Raw genomic sequence first — 19,604 nt, forward strand, 5'->3', positions numbered from 1 at the left:
TGACATTACTAGGAAAGGATTTGGAATCCAGGGTAAGACTCATACCAGCCACACCAATCACACCGTACAACTCGTGATAACTATACCCAGTTAACAGTATGAACAATAACTGAGCCTCTCTCAACAGATGGCTCATACAATAACCCTTTAGTTAAGCAATAACTATATACATGTATTGCAGAGAGTCCGCACTTGGGACGGGCTCCCAGCATCCACTACGGACTACGAGAAATAGAATTACCGGTGAGTAAATTCTTATTTTCTCTGACGTCCTAGTGGATGCTGGGTACTCCGTAAGGACCATGGGGATTATACCAAAGCTCCCAAACGGGCGGGAGAGTGCCGATGACTCTGCAGCACCGAATGAGCAAACTCAAGGTCCTCCTCAGCCAGGGTATCAAACTTGTAGAATTTTGCAAAAGTGTTTGAACCCGACCAAGTAGCAGCTCGCCAAAGTTGTAAAGCCGAGACCCCTCGGGCAGCCGCCCAAGAAGAGCCCACCTTCCTCGTGGAATGGGCTTTTACTAATTTAGGATGCGGCAGTCCAGCCGCAGAATGTGCAAGCTGAATCGTGCTACAGATCCAGCGAGCAATAGTCTGCTTTGAAGCAGGAGCACCCAGCTTGTTGGGTGCATGCAGGATAAATAGCGAGTCAGTTTTTCTGACTCTAGCCGTCCTGGAAACAAAGTTTCAGGGCCCGGACTACGTCCAGCAACTTGGAATCCTCCAAGTCCCTAGTAGCCGCAGGCACCACAATAGGTTGGTTCAAATGAAACGATGATACCACCTTAGGGAGAAATTGGGGACGAGTCCTCCATTCTGCCCTTTCCATATGAAGATCAGATATGGGCTTTTACATGACAAAGCCGCCAATTCTGACACACGCCTAGTCCAAGCTAAGGCCAAAAGCATGACCACTTTCCACGTGAGATATTTTAGCTCCACGGTCTTAAGTGGCTCAAACCAGTGGGATTTTAGGAATCCAACACACGTTAAGATCCCAAGGTGCCACTGGAGGCACAAAAAGGGGCTGAATATGCAGCACCCCTGTAACAACGTCCGAACTTCAGGCAGTGAAGCCAGTTCTTTTTGAGAGAAAAAAGGGATAGGGCCGAAATCTTGGCCTTTATGGATCCTCATTTTAGGCCCATAGTCACTCCTGACTGTAGGAAGTGCAGGAATCGACCCCCCTGGAATTCCTCTGTAGGGCCTTCCCGGCCACACACCAAGCAACCTATTTTCGCCATATACAGTGAAAAAGTCTTGCTGTCACGTCTTTCCTAGCCTTTATCAGCGTAGGAATAACTGCATCCGGAATGCCCTTTTCCGCTAGGATCCGGCGTTCAACCGCCATGCCGTCCAACGCAGCCGCGGTAAGTCTTGGATCAGACAGGGTCCCTGTTGCAACATGTCCTGACTGAGAGGCAGAGGCCATGGGTCCTCTGAGAGCATGTCTTGCAGTTCCGGGTACCGAGTCCTTCTTGGCCAATCCGGAGCAAAGAATATTGTTCACACTCCTCCGTTTATTACAATTCTCAGCCCTTGGGTCTGAGAGGAAGAGGAGGGAATATATAGACCGACTGGAACACCCACGGTGTTACTAGTGTGACCACAGCTATCGCCTGAGAGTCCCTTGACCCAGCGTAAAACCTTTTTTTATCTTTTTATTGAGGTGGGACGCCATGTAGTCCACCTTAGGCAGTTTCCATCAATTTGCAAAACTACGTGAAGACTTCCTGATGAAGTCACCACTTTCCCGGGTGGAGGTCGTGTCCACTCCCGGAATGAACACTGCTGACAGTGCGCTTACTTGATTCTCCGCCCAGCGAAGAATTCTGGTGGCTTCTACCCTCGCCACCCTGCTCCTTGTGCCGCCCTGGCGGTTTACATGAGCCCCTGCGGTCTGACTGGATCAGAACCAGTTGGTCGCGAAGCAGGAACTCCGCTTGACTTAGGGCGTTGTATATGGCCCTTAGTTCCAGGATATTGATGTGAAGGCAAGTCTGTTGGCTTGACCACAAACCTGGGAATTTTCTTCCCTGTGTAACTGCCCCCCAACCTCGGAGGCTTGCATCCGTGGTCACCAGGACCCAGTCCTGAATGCCGAATCTGCGGCCCTCGAGAAGGTGAGCACTCCGCAGCCACCACAGGAGAGACACCCTGGCCCTGGGGGATAGGGTGATTAACCGATGCATCTGAAGATGTGATCCGGACCACTTGTCCAGTAAGTTCCATTGTCCTTGCATGGAACCAGCCGAAGGGGATGGCCTCGAATGATGCCATCATCCTTCCCAGGACTCGAGTGCAGTGATGCACTGACACCTGTTTTGGTTTTCAATGGATTCCTGACCAGTGTCATGAGCTCCTGAGCTCTCTCTATCGGGAGATAAACCCTCTTCTGGTCTGTGTCTAGGATCATGCCTAGGCGAGACAGATGAGCTGTAGGAACCAACTGCGACTTCGGAATATATAGAATCCAGTCGTGTTGCCGTTTCACTTCCAGAGAAGGTGATACGCTGTCCAGCAACTGCTCTCTTGATCTCGCTTTTATGAGGAGATCATCCAAGTATGTGATAATAGTGACACCTTGCTTCCGCAGGAGCACCATCATATCCGCCATTACCTTGGTGAAATTGGTAATGACAATCCCGTACCGCAATTCTGAGGTACGCCTGATGAGGTGGATAAATGGGGACACGAAGGTATGCATCCCTTATGTCCCGATTCATTTCAGGCTTGCAATGACCGCTCTTAGCGATTCCATCTTGAACCTGAACCTTTTCAGGTATATGTTCAGGGATTTTAATACAATATGGGTCTAACCGAACCGTCTGGTTTAGGGATTATAACATGGTCGAATAATAACACCCTCTTGTTGAAGGAGGGGACCCTTGACCACCACCTGTTGAAGATACAATTTACGAATTGCAGTTAACACTGGCTCCCTCTCTTGGGGGGAAGCCCGCCGGGTCCTCGGTGAGGGGGCATCTTCTCACAGTCCAGCCTGTATCCCTGCGATACAATTTCTATTGCCCAGGGATCTAACAGGGAGTGAACCCACTTGTGGCTGAACTTACGAAGGCGTGTCCCCACCAGGCCTAGCTCCGCCTGTGGGGCCCCAGCGACATGCGGTGGATTTTTGTAGAGGCCGGGGAGGACTTCTGTTCCTGGGGACTAGCTGTGTTGTACAGCTTCTTTCCTCTGCCCCCGGCTCTGACAAGAAAGGACGCACCTCAGACTTTTTTGTTTCTGTATTCGAAAAGCTGCATTTAATAATGTCGTGCTGTCCTAGGCTGTGCAGGAAAATAAGGCAAAATATCAGAATTACCAGCTATAGCTGTGGAGACCAGGCCCGAGAACCTTTCTCCACACAATCCTCAGCCTTCCATATGCCTCTTAAGTCGGCATCATCTGTCCAATGTATATTCTACAGGACACGTCAAGCAGAAATCGACATAGCTTTTGTCTCTAGGACCCAGTATACTCATGTCCCTTTGGGCATGCTTTATAATTATATATCTATCACTTAAGACAGCATCTTAAAATATTTATATGCATACTAGGGTCTCAATCTCTGCTGATAAGGTACCTGTCCACGCTGCCACAGCGCTATAAACCCATGCCGACACAATCGCCGGTCTGAGTAGTATACTAGAATGTGCACACTATCTGCAGGATCCCTGAGAATAGCTAGTGCAAACAGGACACCCAAGGGGAAGATTCTCAACACATCCTGGCCCTAGTGGGGAAAGGATACAGCCTGAGAATTCTCTTGTGGGAAGCTGCCGTCTCTTGTCTGGAGATTCCCGCTCTTTTTCCTCATGAGAGGAGGGAAATTTACCTCAGCATTCTTCCCCTTAACATGTGTACTCTCGTGTCAGGGACAGATGAGTCATCAGTGATATGCAAATCATCTTTTATTCCAATAATCATATATTGAATATCTTTTAGCCCTCTTGGCTGTAACTTTGCATTATGGTAGTCAACAGTGGAGTTAAACTCCGTGTCGATACTTTGTTATTTTGGATAGTGAACATAGAGAGACTCTGAAGGACTCTGTGACATAGGGATAGACCAGGGTAGATTTCCTTTCTGTTCCCTAACCTTTTGTGCAATAATTTTACCTCAGCACTTACACATATCCAAACAGGTGTCGGCGTTGTCGACGGAGACACCCTCCCACACACATATCCGCTCTATCACCTCCTTAGAGGAGCCTTTTACCTCAGACATGTCGACACACGCGTACCGACACACCACACACACAGGGGATGCTCTATTTGAAGACAGTTCCCCCACCAGGCCCTTTGGAGAGACAGAGAGAGAGTATGCCAGCACACACCACAGCGCTATATAATACAGGGATGTACACTATACTGAGTGATTTTTCCCCTATAGCAGCTTATATACACAGTTTTGCGCCTAAATTTATGTGCCCCCCCCTCTCTTTTTTACCCTTTGTGTACCAGGATACTGCAGGGGAGAGCCTGGGGAGCTTCCTTCCAGCTGAGCTGAGAAGAGAAAATGGCGCCGGTGTGCTGAGGAAGAAGGCCCCGCCCCCTCAGCGGCGGGCTTCTGTCCTTTTATGTACTTTAATGGCGGGGGTTAATGCACATATACAGTTTATCAGACTGTATTATGTGCTTTTCGCCAAGTAAGGTAATCTAATTGCTGCCCAGGGCGCCCCCCCCCAGCGCCCTGCACCCATCAGTGACCGGAGTGTGTGGTCTGCTAAGGGAGCAATGGCGCACAGCTGCAGTGCTGTGCGCTACCTTAATGAAGACCGAAGTCTTCAGCCGCCGATTTTCAACTTCTCTTCGTTCTTCTGGCTCTGCAAGGGGGACGGCGGCGCGGCTCCGGGACCGGACGACCGAGGACGGGCCTGTGTTCGATCCCTCTGGAGCTAATGGTGTCCAGTAGCCTTAGAAGCCCAAGCTAGCTGCAAGCAGGTAGGTTCGCTTCTCTCCCCTCAGTCCCACGTAGCAGTGAGTCTGTTGCCAGCAGATCTCACTGAAAATAAAAAACCTAACAAATACTTTCTTTTCTAGGAAGCTCAGGAGAGCCCCTAGGGTGCATCCAGCTCTGGCCGGGCACAGATACTAACTGAGGTCTGGAGGAGGGGCATAGAGGGAGGAGCCAGTGCACACCAGATATAGTACCTAATCTTTCTTTTAAGAGTGCCCAGTCTCCTGCGGAGCCCGTCTATACCCCATGGTTCTTACGGAGTACCCAGCATCCACTAGGACGTCAGAGAAATGGCGCGTGTGAGCCGCGGACCGAAGCTCCGCCCCCTTCCCGGCGGCTTCGGCCAGCCAAATTCACTGCCGTCCTGAAGTCTTCTGATCTTCTCATACTCACCCGACTTCTGCCTTCTGTGAGGGGGTGACGGCGTGGCTCCGGGAACAAGCAGCTAGGTGCACCAAGTGATCGAACCCTCTGGAGCTAATGGTGTCCAGTAGCCGAGAAGCAGAGCCTTGAAACTCACAGAAGTAGGTCCTGCTTCTCTCCCCTCACTCCCACGCTGCAGGGAGCCTGTAGCCAGCAGGGCTCCCTGAAAATAAAAAACCTAACAAAAGTCTTTTTCTAGAGAAACTCAGTAGAGCTCCCCTAGTGTGCATCCAGTCACTCCTGGGCACAAAGTCTAACTGAGGTCTGGAGGAGGGGCATAGAGGGAGGAGCCAGTTCACACCCAGTTTTAAGTCTTTTTAGTGTGCCCAAGCTCCTGCGGATCCAGTCTATACCCCATGGTCCTTTTGGAGTCCCCAGCATCCTCTAGAATGTAAGAGAAATAGATTGGATTAAAAACCCTATCCCCATTGTGATGGGGGTACCGGGATAATCACACCCGACTGAAGCAATTTCTGAACTGCTTCTTGCAGGGCATTGGCCTTCGACTCTAAACAAGACGGGCTGGTGCAAAAAAACCTTTGAGGAGGCTGCCTCCTGAATGGGAACCAATACCCGAGAGATACCACCTTCTGCACCCACGCATCTGTCGTCGACTGTTGCCATATGAGTGCAAAATGAAGGAGTCGACCCTCAACCCTGGAATCCTCTGGGCGGAGGCCCATCTCCTCAAGCTGATGGCTTTTGTTCAGGATTGGAAGCTGGCTTTCTACTAGCCCATTGCTTTCTACCCCTGGCTGATCTATTGAACTGGGGTTGCTTAGACTCCTCTTTAGCTTTTGCTTTGCCTTGCCGTAGAAATAGCCGAAATTTTGAACCTCTAGTCTTAGGGTTATAACTAGCCGGAAAACTGACTTTTTTGGATTCAGCTTCCGATTCTCTGACAATTGTTTCTCAAACAATACATTACCAATGAAAGGCAATGCTTCCAGAGCTTTCTTGGATTCTGCATCTGCTTTCCAAGTGCATAGCCAAACTGCTCTACGAGCGGCTACTGTCAAGGCTGATGCTTTAGAAGCAATCGTACCCATACCAATTGCTGCTTCTTCCAAATTGGGCAGCTTGTCTTATACGGCCTAAATTATACCCCTGCTCCGTATTAGAAGGGGAGAGGCCATTTTCTAGTTCCTCCACCCATTCTCCCATTGCCTTTGCCATCCAGGCTGAAGCAATAGCAGGCCTTACCACTGTTTCTGAGAAAATATATTTTTCAAGAAGCTATCTACCCTTCTGTCTGTGACATCATTTAGTGAGGTAGATGACAATGGCAAAGCAGATTTATGCACAAGTCGTATATGTGCATCTACTTTAGGAGGAACTTCTCTTTTTGAACAATCTGCAGCTGGAAATGGGTAATAAGAATCCCATTTTTTCGGAATCTTATATTTTTTACTGGGCGTCGCCCAGTGTTCTTCCATCATTTCCGTAAGATCCTCTGACGCTGGGAACTCAGTTTTAACTGTTTTTGTTCGTTTAAACACAGGTGCTTTAGATTTTGACACTGCTTTGGCTGATTCCTCCAAAGAGAGAATAGCCTTCATTGCATCAATAAGTTTAGCTACATCCTCTGAGCTGAAACTCTGCGACTGATCATCATACGGAGTATTTGAATATACTGTATCATCATCTGTTGTATCCTCTTGTGTAGTCTGTAACATAGACGTACCTACTTTAGTCTTACCTGTACCCTGGTTAATAGCCTGGTTACTTGTAGAAGCTACTGGAACCAAACCATAGGGATGGAGCTGCATGTATGGGTTAATAGTGTAACCTATTCCCTGGGGTCACCTGAATTGAGGTTCAGAACAGAACGGACAACATATAAAAGTCAGCACACATACTAGCAGTCAGTCACATGTTAAAATTTTAGACATTGTCATATGAGAATACAATCAACCATAAAAATTACTTACAAGTAAATGGGACAATTGTATTTCTGTTTTTAACCAGTTTTTTCAAATATATCATGCAGAAAACAACAGTAATATACAGGCCTCATATGCAATATGTACAAAAAGTTAACAATTCATACTAACAAGTAGAGAGAATCTTTAGTACTGTATAACCCTTTCCCCATAGAGTGGGATACAGGGAGACTCACCAAACTTCCATATCCATCAATACGCTCGCAAGACGCTGAGTGGATTCAGACGCTACTAGTGTACACTGCCGCTCTTGATGACTGATGAGACACACAGACGCTCTTTAATGGACACAGACACTCATTGAACAATAAGTGTATACAGATGCTCCTGTCTGCGACCGGGTCTAGGCGGAAAGTCTAGTGTACACCATCGCAGCGTCTATGCTGCAACTAAGTACCCTCATGGTAGCGTCTGAGCCGGAAGTGAGGTCATTAGTTCGGACGGGAGACGCACGGAAACTGGTCATGAACTTGGGGGAGGGGCGGCCAGGAGAGCGTCTAACTCCCCCAGTTGACTTAAACTCCAAGCATCGCGGCCTCACCTAGTCCTGGCGCCTATAATCCCTAAAGCATAGCGCTGTTGCACTTAAGAGTGGCGGCGCATCAAGCACTGTTTGTAGTCCCCTCCAATACAGTGAAGCTGTGTCCGGACCCCATAGTAAGAGGAAACCGATTGACTTACCTTCTCCCCATGCTCCGGCCACAGCCTGGTTACGTCTGCTGGACCTGCTAGAATCATCCGATACAGACGCCCGTCGAGACAGCACTATACCGCGAAGGTAAGCGTTGTTGCGACCCGGTGGAGAGTTGTTGGAGCGACTCTTTCTAGTATGCGTTTAAGACGCTGTTAAGAAAAGTCACTCAAAGAAAAAAAAAACATAGTAAGACTATAAAAATAAAATAATAAAAGCTTCAGGATGCTACTTAATCGCAGCCCTGTGACCATGGTCCGGCTCCTGCCGCGCCAAACAAAAAACTGATTTGACAGTCAGTGGGCGGGATTATATGGAGAAGCCCCGATGCATCCTGGGAGGCCAGAAAGCTCGTGTCCGTTTGGTGGCATTTCCGCTGTCGCTCCGGCATATCCCAATGTTATCCTGTGGGTAACCTGTGGACCCAGCCGGAGAAAAGAGTGTTTATTTTACTTTAATAAAAAAAGTGAAAAAAGCCAATGCATATATTTTCCTAACCACCACAAAGATATACTCTGAATTAATCCACATTTCCAAAACAGCAAAAACGAATCTGGATTCTTTGCAGAATAAAATCTGAAATTGAAAAAGATGCAACATCTGTGTATAATTTAAACAAGTTTATTCTTCTATTTATGGTTAGCAGTCCCCTGCAAGTCACAAAAATGAAACATTATAAATACTCACCCAAATACCCAGTCATGACTTATCTGTAAAGACAGAAACACACAGAATTGACTTAATTAATAAGTAACATTTCGGCACATAAACTTATGGTTACTTCACCTACTGGCTTTTGTTTTCAAATAAGAAGGCCAGTCTTTATTTACTGTACATTGTCAATGAAACTAGTCGGTTACAACTGCAGCGGACTTCAGAGAAAACCATACTTCCACTAAACAAACAGAAAATACAAACCCTTCAAAGTTAGTTCTCCAGGCATCACAACCAGGAAAAGTTGCGACATAGAAAGTGGTAGGACATGACAACCATCCGTTGAGAGCAACAGCTGAGCAAACCAGGATACTTAACCAAGTAACAGTGCAGGAAGAAGTTAGCACCGGGCGGGCGCCAAGCATCCCCTACGGACTATGAGAAAAAGATTTACCGGTAGGTAATTAAAATCCTATTTTCTCTTACGTCCTAGGGGATACTGGGAATCCATTTAGTACCATGGGGAAGTACCAAAGCTCCCTAACCGGGTGGGAGAGTGCTGAGGTTCCTGTGCAGAACTGATTGACGAAACGGAAGGTCCCCAGAGGCCAAAGTATCAAACTTGTAAAACTAAGCAAACGTGTTCGAGCCTGACCAAGTAGCTGCTCGGCAGAGCTGTAAAGCAGAGACACCCCGGGCAGTCGCCCAAGAAGAACCCACCGACCTAGCAGAGAGGGCCTGTACAGATTTTGGAACTGGCGAGCCTGCCGTGGAATAAGCATGCTGGATAGCGAGCCTGATCCAGCGTGCTTCAAAGCAGTCAATTGCATGCTGGATCAGGCTCGCTATCCAGCATGCAATTGACTGCTTTAAAGCAGGACACCCAATTTTATTGGGATAAGAGAGAACGAACAGCGAGTCTGAATCCCTGTGACGAGCTGTTCTATTTACATACACCTTCAAAGCCCTCACGACATCCAAAGACTTTGAAGTAAAGTAGCAGAGGTGTCCGTTACAGCCGGAACCACAATAGGTTGGTTGATGTGAAACGCAGACACCACCTTAGGAAGAAATTGCGGACGAGTCCTGAGTTCAGCTCTGTCCTCATGGAAAATTAGGTAGGGGCTCTTGTAAGACAACGTCCCCAACTCCGACACACGTCTTGCTGAAGCCAAGGCCAACAGTGTGACTGTCTTCCACGTAAGGTACTTAACGTCAACCTCCTGTAACGGTTCAAACCAGTCCGATTGAAGGAACTGCAGCACCAAATTGAGATCGCAAGATGCCATGGGAGGCACAAAGGGAGGTTGGATGTGCAGAACACCTTTAAGAACGTCTGGACCTCAGGTAGAGAAGCCAATTGTTTCTGAAAGTAAATAGACAAGGCCGAAAATCTGGACTTTAATGGAGCCTAGACGTATGCCCACATAAATTCCAATCTGCATAAAAAGCAGGAAACGTCACAGATGAAATTTCACCGTAGAATATGGTCTGCTCTCACACAAAGACATTTTTCCCAGATACGATGGTAATGTTAAGACGTTACCCCCTTTCTGGCTTGGATCATAGTCGGGATAACCTTTTGAGGAATCCCTCTCATGGCTAGAATCAAAAGTTCAACTTCCATGCCGTTAAACGTACAGTAGCTGCGGTAAGTCTTTATAGACGAACGGGCCCTGTTGCAGAAGATCCTAGCGAAGAGGTAGAGGCCACGGATCTTCAGTCAGTATCTCGAGAAGATGCACGTACCAGGCCCTTTGAGGCCAGTCTGGAGCAATGAGTATTGCTTAAATCTTTTCCCTTTTTCTTCTTTTTAGAATTCTTGGGATCAGAGGAAGTGGAGGAAACCCGTACACCAGCTGGTAGACCCACGGAGTCGTCAGAGCGTCTACCGCCACTGCTTGTGGGTCTCTCGACCTGAAGCAATACCGCCTTGAGCTTCTTGTTGAGTCGAGAGGCCATCATATCGATTTGTGGATATCCCCACCGATGTGTCAACCACAGGAACACCTCCGGCTGTAAGTTCGTGTCTGCTGAGGAAGTCTGCTTCCCAGTTGTCTACTCTAGGAATGAAGACCGCCGACAATGCCACGGCGTGTTTTTTCGCCCAGAGGAGAATTCTTGACACCTAACATTGCTGCTCTACTTTTCGTTCCGCCCTATCGGTTTATGTACGTTACTGCCGTCAAATTGTCCAACTAGATTTGAATGGCCTGATTCCGAAGTACAGATGAGGCCTGCAGAACGGCGTTGTAGATAGCCCTGAGTTCCAGGATGTTTATTGGAAGGACGACTTCCTGACTTGACCATCTTCCCTGAAACTGCACCCCCTGGGTGACTGCGCTCCAACCTCTGAGGCTTGCGTCTGTGGTTAGCAGAATCCAATTCTGAATTCCGAACCTCCGACCCTCGACTAGGCAAGAAGTCTGTAGCCACCACAGAAGGGAGATCCTGGCTTTTGGCGACAGACCGATCCTCTGGTGCATGTAAAGATGTAATCCGGACCATTTGTCCAATAGATGTAGCTGGAGGGGCCTCGCATGAAACCTTCCGTTCTGAAGCGCTTCGTAGAAGGCGAATGTACAGATGCACCGAGATCCGGGTTGGCTTCAGGACAGTCCGAACCATTGACTGGATCACCATAGCCTTTTCCAAGGGAAGGAACACAGACTCTGTGTCCAGTATCATTCCCAAGAAAAGAAGCCTCTGTGTCGGTTTTAGGTGAGATTTTGGTAGGTTCAGAATCCACCCGTGATCCAGGAGTAGTCTGGTTGAGAGGCCAATGCTGTCCGACACACTGCTCCCTGGACGATGCCTTTATCAGAAGATCGTCCAGGTACGGAATTATGTTCACTTCCTGTTTGCGGAGTAGAAACATCATCTCTGCCATCACTTTGGTGAACACCCTCGGTGCCGTGAAGAGACCAAATGGCAGGGCCTGGAACTGGTAGTGACAGTTCTGCAATGTAAACCGTAGATAAGCCTGATGAGGCGGCCAGATCGGAATGTGAAGGTACGCATACTTTGCATCCACAGTGAGGGACCCCTCACTTTTTAAAATTGGGGTCCTACTGGTCCTTTTCTGGGTCCCATCAGAATGAAGGTTTTTATTAATCAATCTTATTTGGACACTACAAAAGTGTTGCAAGGTGGGGGGATGGAGTGACAGTGCTGCTGGGCTGCATAACATGCAGGACACCCTGCACCAGAGCTGTGCAACTATACATTGTGGTGCCCTTTTGGCAGAAAGTGAATTGGAGCCCCAGACTCTTCAGGTGGTGCGCGCTGAAGGCGCGTTACAAAAATTTAGGGGCGTGGCTTCATGGGGAAGGGGCGTGACCACATAATAGTGCCAATTAACATTACACCACACCATAGTGCCGCTTATACACATTGCGCCAGGCAGAGCACGTTATACACTTTGCGCCAGGCAGAGCACGTTATACACTTTGCGCCAGGCAGAGCACGTTATACACTTTGCGCCAGGCAGAGCACGTTATACACTTTGCGCCAGGCAGAGCACGTTATACACTTTGCGCCAGGCAGAGCACGTTATACACTTTGCGCCAGGCAGAGCACGTTATACACTTTGCGCCAGGCAGAGCACGTTATACACTTTGCGCCAGGCAGAGCACGTTATACACTTTGCGCCAGGCAGAGCACGTTATACACTTTGCGCCAGGCAGAGCACGTTATACACTTTGCGCCAGGCAGAGCACGTTATACACTTTGCGCCAGGCAGAGCACGTTATACACTTTGCGCCAGGCAGAGCACGTTATACACTTTGCGCCAGGCAGAGCACGTTATACACTTTGCGCCAGGCAGAGCACGTTATACACTTTGCGCCAGGCAGAGCACGTTATACACTTTGCGCCAGGCAGAGCACGTTATACACTTTGCGCCAGGCAGAGCACGTTATACACTTTGCGCCAGGCAGAGCACGTTCTACACTTTGCGCCAGGCAGAGCACGTTCTACACTTTGCGCCAGGCAGAGCACGTTCTACACTTTGCGCCAGGCAGAGCACGTTCTACACTTTGCGCCAGGCAGAGCACGTTCTACACATTGCGCCAGGCTGAGCACATTATACACATTGCGACAGGCAGAGCACATTATACACAGTTTGCGCCAGGCAGAGCACGTTACACAGTTTGCGCCAGGCAGAGCACGTTACACAGTTTGCGCCAGGCAGAGCACGTTACATAGTTTGCGCCAGGCAGAGCACGTTACACAGTCTGCGCCAGGCAGAGCACGTTACACAGTCTGCGCCAGGCAGAGCACGTTACGCAGTTTGCGCCAGGCAGAGCACGTTACACAGTCTGCGCCAGGCAGAGCACGTTACACAGTCTGCGCCAGGCAGAGCACGTTACGCAGTTTGCGCCAGGCAGAGCACGTTACGCAGTTTGCGCCAGGCAGACCACGTTACGCAGTTTGCGCCAGGCAGACCACGTTATGCAGTTTGCGCCAGGCAGACCACGTTATGCAGTTTGCGCCAGGCAGACCACGTTATACACATTGTGCCAGGCAGAGCACGTTATACACATTGCGCCAGGCAGAGCACGTTATACACATTGCGCTAGGTACAGCACATTATACACTTTGCGCCAGGCAGAGCACGTTCTACACATTGCGCCAGGCTGAGCACATTATACACATTGCGACAGGCAGAGCACATTATACACAGTTTGCGCCAGGCAGAGCACGTTACACAGTTTGCGCCAGGCAGAGCACGTTACACAGTTTGCGCCAGGCAGAGCACGTTACATAGTTTGCGCCAGGCAGAGCACGTTACACAGTCTGCGCCAGGCAGAGCACGTTACACAGTCTGCGCCAGGCAGAGCACGTTACGCAGTTTGCGCCAGGCAGAGCACGTTACACAGTCTGCGCCAGGCAGAGCACGTTACACAGTCTGCGCCAGGCAGAGCACGTTACGCAGTTTGCGCCAGGCAGAGCACGTTACGCAGTTTGCGCCAGGCAGACCACGTTACGCAGTTTGCGCCAGGCAGACCACGTTATGCAGTTTGCGCCAGGCAGACCACGTTATGCAGTTTGCGCCAGGCAGACCACGTTATACACATTGTGCCAGGCAGAGCACGTTATACACATTGCGCCAGGCAGAGCACGTTATACACATTGCGCTAGGTACAGCACATTATACACTTTGCGCCAGGCAGAGCACAGTTCACACTATGAATGGGGAGGCACTGAGCAGGATGGGAAGGGGGCAGAGAGATGGTGGTGGGATGCGGGATCACTAGGCAGTAGAAGGGGGTTCTTGCTGAGAGGCAGTGAGATGGGGGCAGAGGGCTGGTTGGGGGGAGGGAAGAGAGAGTTCATGAGATGGTGGGGGACACAGGGCTGTATGGGGGGACACTATGAATGGGGAGGAACTGAGCAGGGTGGGAAGGTGGCAGTGAGATAGGAGTGTGACACTGGGTTAGGGGGGTGGATCAGTATGTCTGAACTGATTGGGGGTTTAGATGGGAGGGCAGTGAGATGGCACAGTGGACTGGTTGGGGAGGGAAGGGGGAAACACTCTGAGGCAGGGTGAGTAATGGTGGGGGACACTGGGCTGGAGAAGGGGCAAACACTGTGAAAGGAGCATTGGCCTGCTGCTGTTCAGTTTCTGCCTGGCCCCGCACAGTGGCTCCAGCACCGCACACTCACACTCCTACCCCAGTGTCCCTGCACCCTACCTGCATCCTCAATTACCTTTGCACTGCCAGCTCTGTGCAGGGATCTGTCCCTCAGGTGGCGGGCCCGGCAAACTAAATCGCTCTGCCGGGTGATGTCACCCGGCAGCAGCGGCTCCGGCTCAGACCCCGGCTCTCGCATCACGGACCCCCCTTCTCCCCTACCCGTGGACTAGTGCATGACGGCGTTTTCATTCAGCAGCTCTTACACCTGGTCCCGGAGCGCCGCGCTGTTGCTTCCCGTGGTGCCGGCTCCCTCACTCCTCTCAGCTTGAGAGCGTTCTCTCTGGCCGGCACTGCCATCATCCCGCCCAGCAGCAGCCGCCTGACACACGTGTCCAACGTGCCCGCCCTCTGACCAATAACGTCAGAGCAGAAAGTCAAGCGCCAGAGAATCAATCCCAACGGAGCACGTCCCTAGGGACCCTCCCATTCTTAAAAAGTGAGTCCCCAGTCCTCATTTTGGGGTAAAATACGCGCTATAGCGTGTTTTTGCGATCACCGATATCCAGACACACTAGGAATTCCCCCTCCTCCAGACCTGAGACCACCACTCTCAGAGACTCCATCTTGAATTTGAACATTTGAATCGGCCTCACCGAACAGTCTGGTTTCAGTACTACAAACAAGTTGGAATACCACCCCTTATTTTGCAGATGAGGTGGAACTGGAACAATGACCTGGGTCTGTACCAGTTTTTGAATGGCGTCCTGTAAAGTTATACTTGCCTTTTGTAAAACTGGTAAGCCTGATTTGAAGAATCTTTGAGGTGGGAGCTCATGGAATTCCAGTCTGTAGCCCTGGGAAATAAGATCTATTACACAGGGATCATGGCATGAAGTTGTCCAGATGTGACCTGCCAGTCTTCCAGGCATCGCGGTCCTCCGTCATGCTGAAGGTTTTGAGGAAGCAGAGCTTGAGTCCTGTTCCTGTGAACCGGCAGTTGCTGGTTTGCGTGGTTTACCTCTAGCGCCTCTGGTGGCGGTAGAAGAACCTCTGGGTTTGCCCCTAAACTTGGCAGTCCAAAAGGACTGTAAATTGAGACCTGAGAGATAGGCGATGTGGAGTACTTCCACCATCCAAAAAATACAAAGGGTTACATTTTGCACAGGTGAGCCATACTTTCATCAGAAACACCCTTACAAATACACCTACATCATCCAGGGCACCTGTGAGGGATTGATCAATGGAGTTTTTGCAGTCAGGAGTTGAGCGGTGTGTATGTGATATTGCACATTTGGAGGAGCTGCACAGGAGGAGGGCACAGGCTGCACACCAGATCCAGGTTCCCAGACCACTTCGTGCTGCACGTAGGTACAGTGCGAGGGTGTACCTGGACTCCCTCTTAGATCAAGAGGTGGTGGAGATGTTTCGGCTGAACCGCAGAAACCTCTTGAGCTTATATGAGCAGACGAGACATGATTTGGAGCCATATGGCTCTGCCAACTATGCAGTGTCTGGGCTACAAAAATTAATGTGCGCACTGCACTTTTTTGCCACAGGCACCACTCAGTCTGTGGGCTCTTGGTCGCTGGGATGCAGCATGACCCTGACCCATAATGGTGTGCTTATTTGGTCAGTAACACACTTATTTGTGCCATGAAGTCAACTTACTTTCCTCTAATCATTGTATTTATGTGCAGTAATAACTGACTGTTAGGGTCTGGTATTTAACTATACCTTAGTGTGTAACAAATACCTGAAAACAACTAATTAATCATTCACAACCACAACTTATATTTTGCAGGGGATTCAGGGTATGGATGTCTACCGTGGCTCATGACACCTCTGCGTAATCCACAAGGCCCTTCACAGCATCAATAGAATGATGCACACATTGCCACCCGCAATGTTGTGGAACGCACTTTTGGGGTGCTTACGCACCATATTAGTGCGGTGGTCATCCTTCCCCAGAAGCCGATTAAAAACTGGCACCATTGCCCTGACTAGGGCACAGTTTTCCTCATAGGAGAGAACGCACATGGCGACCACTGGGAGAACACCCTGGCATAGGGCCTTCCTCACCCTCCTCAAACTGGCACTCATCACCCTCCTCCTCCTGCCAGTCGATGTCACTAAGTAGAGGCTCCTCCAGCTCTTCCTCCTGCTTCCTCTCACAATCCTCCTCCTCTGTGCCACTTTGCCTGCTTCCAGCACCAGCCTCCTCCTGACTCCTCCCAGCCACTGCCCTCCTTGCCACCATGCTGCTCTCTCTGCCTCTCTTGGTCACTCTCCTCTCCATGCTACACTCCTCCCAGCCTAACAAAGGGCAAAATGGCGCTGGAGCCCTTTAAATAGGGTGTGTGATACAGATTCCAGGGGACTTAGCTCGGAAAATAGGTGGGGTTCATTGCTAGTGTGTAATGGTGGTGTTGTAAATCGCATTCTGGTTGGTCAGAAAAGCGCACATTACTGGGTCATATCGTGACAAATCGCATGACATTGCATGTTTCACTCCCTAATTCGCATCCTATTACATTTGCGATTTCAACAAAAAAATTAACGCTTTCAAAACATGCGATAGGGGGCGATTTCAGAATCATCCTATTACATGTCACCCAAGGTGTCTAACCCTTCAATCAGGTTAGCCGACCATTTAGCAATGGCTCTTGTAATCCACCCACATGCTATAGTGGGTCTCTGGGACACCCCAGCAGCTGTATATAAGGATTTGAGCGTAGTCTCAATTTTGCGATCAGCCGCGTCTTTTAGGGAGGCTGCACCTGGGACAGGCATTACAAATTTTTCGTGAAAGCAGAGATACTGATGCATCCACTGTCGGTAGATTTTCCCATTGTTTTCCTATCCTTAGGAGGAAAAGGAAAGGATGATAACAACCGTTTAGGGATTTGAAATTTCCTATCAGGATTAACACACGGTTCTTCAGACAGGGTATTTAGTTCCTTTGACACAGGAAAAGTGACTGAGGATTTCTTCTATATATTAAAATAAGATTTTACTAACTGGTAAATCTATTTCTCGTAGTCCGTAGTGGATGCTGGGGACTCCGTAAGGACCATGGGGAATAGACGGGCTCCGCAGGAGACATGGGCACTTTAAGAAAGAATTTAGATTCTGGTGTGCTCTGGCTCCTCCCTCTATGTCCCTCCTCCAGACCTCAGTTAGAGAAACTGTGCCCGGAAGAGCTGACAGTACAAGACAAGGATTTTGGAAATCCAGGGCAAGACTCATACCAGCCACACCAATCACACCGTATAACTTGTGATAAACTTACCCAGTCAACAGTATGAACAACAACAGAGCATCAGTTCAACCCTGATACAACAATAACATAGCCCTTATTGCGGCAATAACTATATACACGTATTGCAGAAAGTCCGCACTTGGGACGGGCGCCCAGCATCCACTACGGACTGCGAGAAATAGATTTACCGGTAAGTAAAATCTTATTTTCTCTAACGTCCTAGTGGATGCTGGGGACTCCGTAAGGACCATGGGGATTATACCAAAGCTCCCAAACGGGCGGGAGAGTGCGGATGACTCTGCAGCACCGAATGGGCAAACACAAGGTCCTCCTCAGCCAGGGTATCAAACTTGTAGAACTTTGCAAAAGTGTTTGAACCCGACCAAGTAGCTGCTCGGCAAAGCTGTAATGCCGAGACCCCTCGGGCAGCCGCCCAAGAAGAGCCCACTTTCCGTGTGGAATGGGCTTTAACTGATTTTGGCAGCGGCAATCCAGCCGCAGAATGAGCCTGCTGAATCGTGCTACAGATCCAGCGAGCAATAGTTTGCTTTGAAGCAGGAGCACCCAGCTTGTTGGATGCATACAGGATAAACAGCGAGTCAGTCTTCCTGACTCCAGCCGTTCTGGCTACATTAATCTTCAAAGCCCTGACTACATCAAGCAACTTGGAATCCTCCAAGTCACAAGTAGCTGCAGGCACCACAATAGGTTGGTTCAAATGAAAAGATGACACCACTTTCGGCAGAAATTGCGGACGAGTCCGTAATTCTGCCCTGTCCATATGGAAAACCAGATAGGGGCTTTTACATGACAAAGCCGCCAATTCTGACACACGCCTAGCCGAAGCTAAGGCCAATAGCATGACCACCTTCCACGTGAGATACTTTAGCTCCACGGTCTTAAGTGGCTCAAACCAGTGGGATTTCAGGAAACCCAACACCACGTTGAGATCCCAAGGTGCCACTGGTGGCACAAAAGGGGGCTGAATATGCAGCAACTCCCTTAACAAACGTCTGAACTTCAGGAAGAGAAGCCAGTTCCGTTTGAAAGAAAATGGATAGGGCCGAAATCTGGACCTTTATGGACCCCAACTTCAGGCCCATAGTCACTCCAGACTGTAGGAAGTTGAGGAACCGGCCCAGCTGGAATTCCTCTGTAGGGGCCTTCCTGGCCTCACACCAGGCAACATATTTTCGCCATATACGGTGATAGTGTTTTGCTGTCACGTCCTTCCTAGCCTTTATCAGCGTAGGAATAACATCATCCGGAATGCCTTTTTCCGCTAGGATCCTGCGCTCAACCGCCATGCCGTCAAACGCAGCCGCGGTAAGTCTTGGAACAGACAGGGCCCCTGTTGCAACAGGTCCTGTCTGAGAGGCAGAGGCCATGGGTCCTCTGTGAGCATTTCTTGCAGTTCCGGGTACCAAGTCCTTCTTGGCCAATCCGGAACAATGAGTATTGTTCACTCCTCTTTTTCTTACGATTCTCAGCACCTTGGGTATGAGAGGAAGAGGAGTAAACACAGACCGACTGGAACACCCACGGTGTTACCAGGGCGTCCACAGCTATCGCCTGAGGGTCTCTTGACCTGGCGCAATACCTTTGTAGTTTTTTGTTGAGACGGGACGCCATCATGTCCACCTGTGGCAGTTCCCATCGATTTGTAATCTGAGTGAAGACTTCGTGATGAAGTCCCCACTCTCCTGGGTGGAGGTCGTGCCTGCTCAGGAAGTCTGCTTCCCAGTTGTCCACTCCCGGAATGAACACTGCTGACAGTGCTTGCACGTGATCCTCCGCCCAACGAAGAATCCTGGTGGCTTCTGCCATCGCCACTCTGCTTCTTGTGCCGCCCTGGCGGTTTACATGAGCCACTGCGGTGATGTTTTCTGACTGAATCAGCACCGGTTGGTTGCGAAGCAGAGGCTCCGCTTGACTCAGGGCGTTGTATATGGCCCTTAGTTCCAGGATATTTATGTGCAGACAAGCCTCCTTGACTTGTCCACAACCCTTGGAAGTTTCTTCAATGAGTG

General features: G+C 49.6%; 1 protein-coding gene across 1 annotated transcript in view; it reads right to left on the bottom strand.

The window, feature by feature from the left end:
* Positions 1-19,604, bottom strand: part of LOC135008417 (gametocyte-specific factor 1-like) — a 525,710-nt gene that overhangs the window by 66,768 nt on the left and 439,338 nt on the right. Inside the window, exon 9 of the mRNA XM_063952201.1 lies at positions 8,710-8,732. Coding sequence (XP_063808271.1) covers positions 8,722-8,732 — 11 coding nt within the window. The 3' untranslated portion in view covers positions 8,710-8,721. The remainder of the gene's footprint in view (positions 1-8,709; positions 8,733-19,604) is intronic.

The sequence above is a fragment of the Pseudophryne corroboree genome, chromosome 2 (genome assembly GCF_028390025.1).
Source record: "Pseudophryne corroboree isolate aPseCor3 chromosome 2, aPseCor3.hap2, whole genome shotgun sequence".
Taxonomy (NCBI): domain Eukaryota; kingdom Metazoa; phylum Chordata; class Amphibia; order Anura; family Myobatrachidae; genus Pseudophryne; species Pseudophryne corroboree.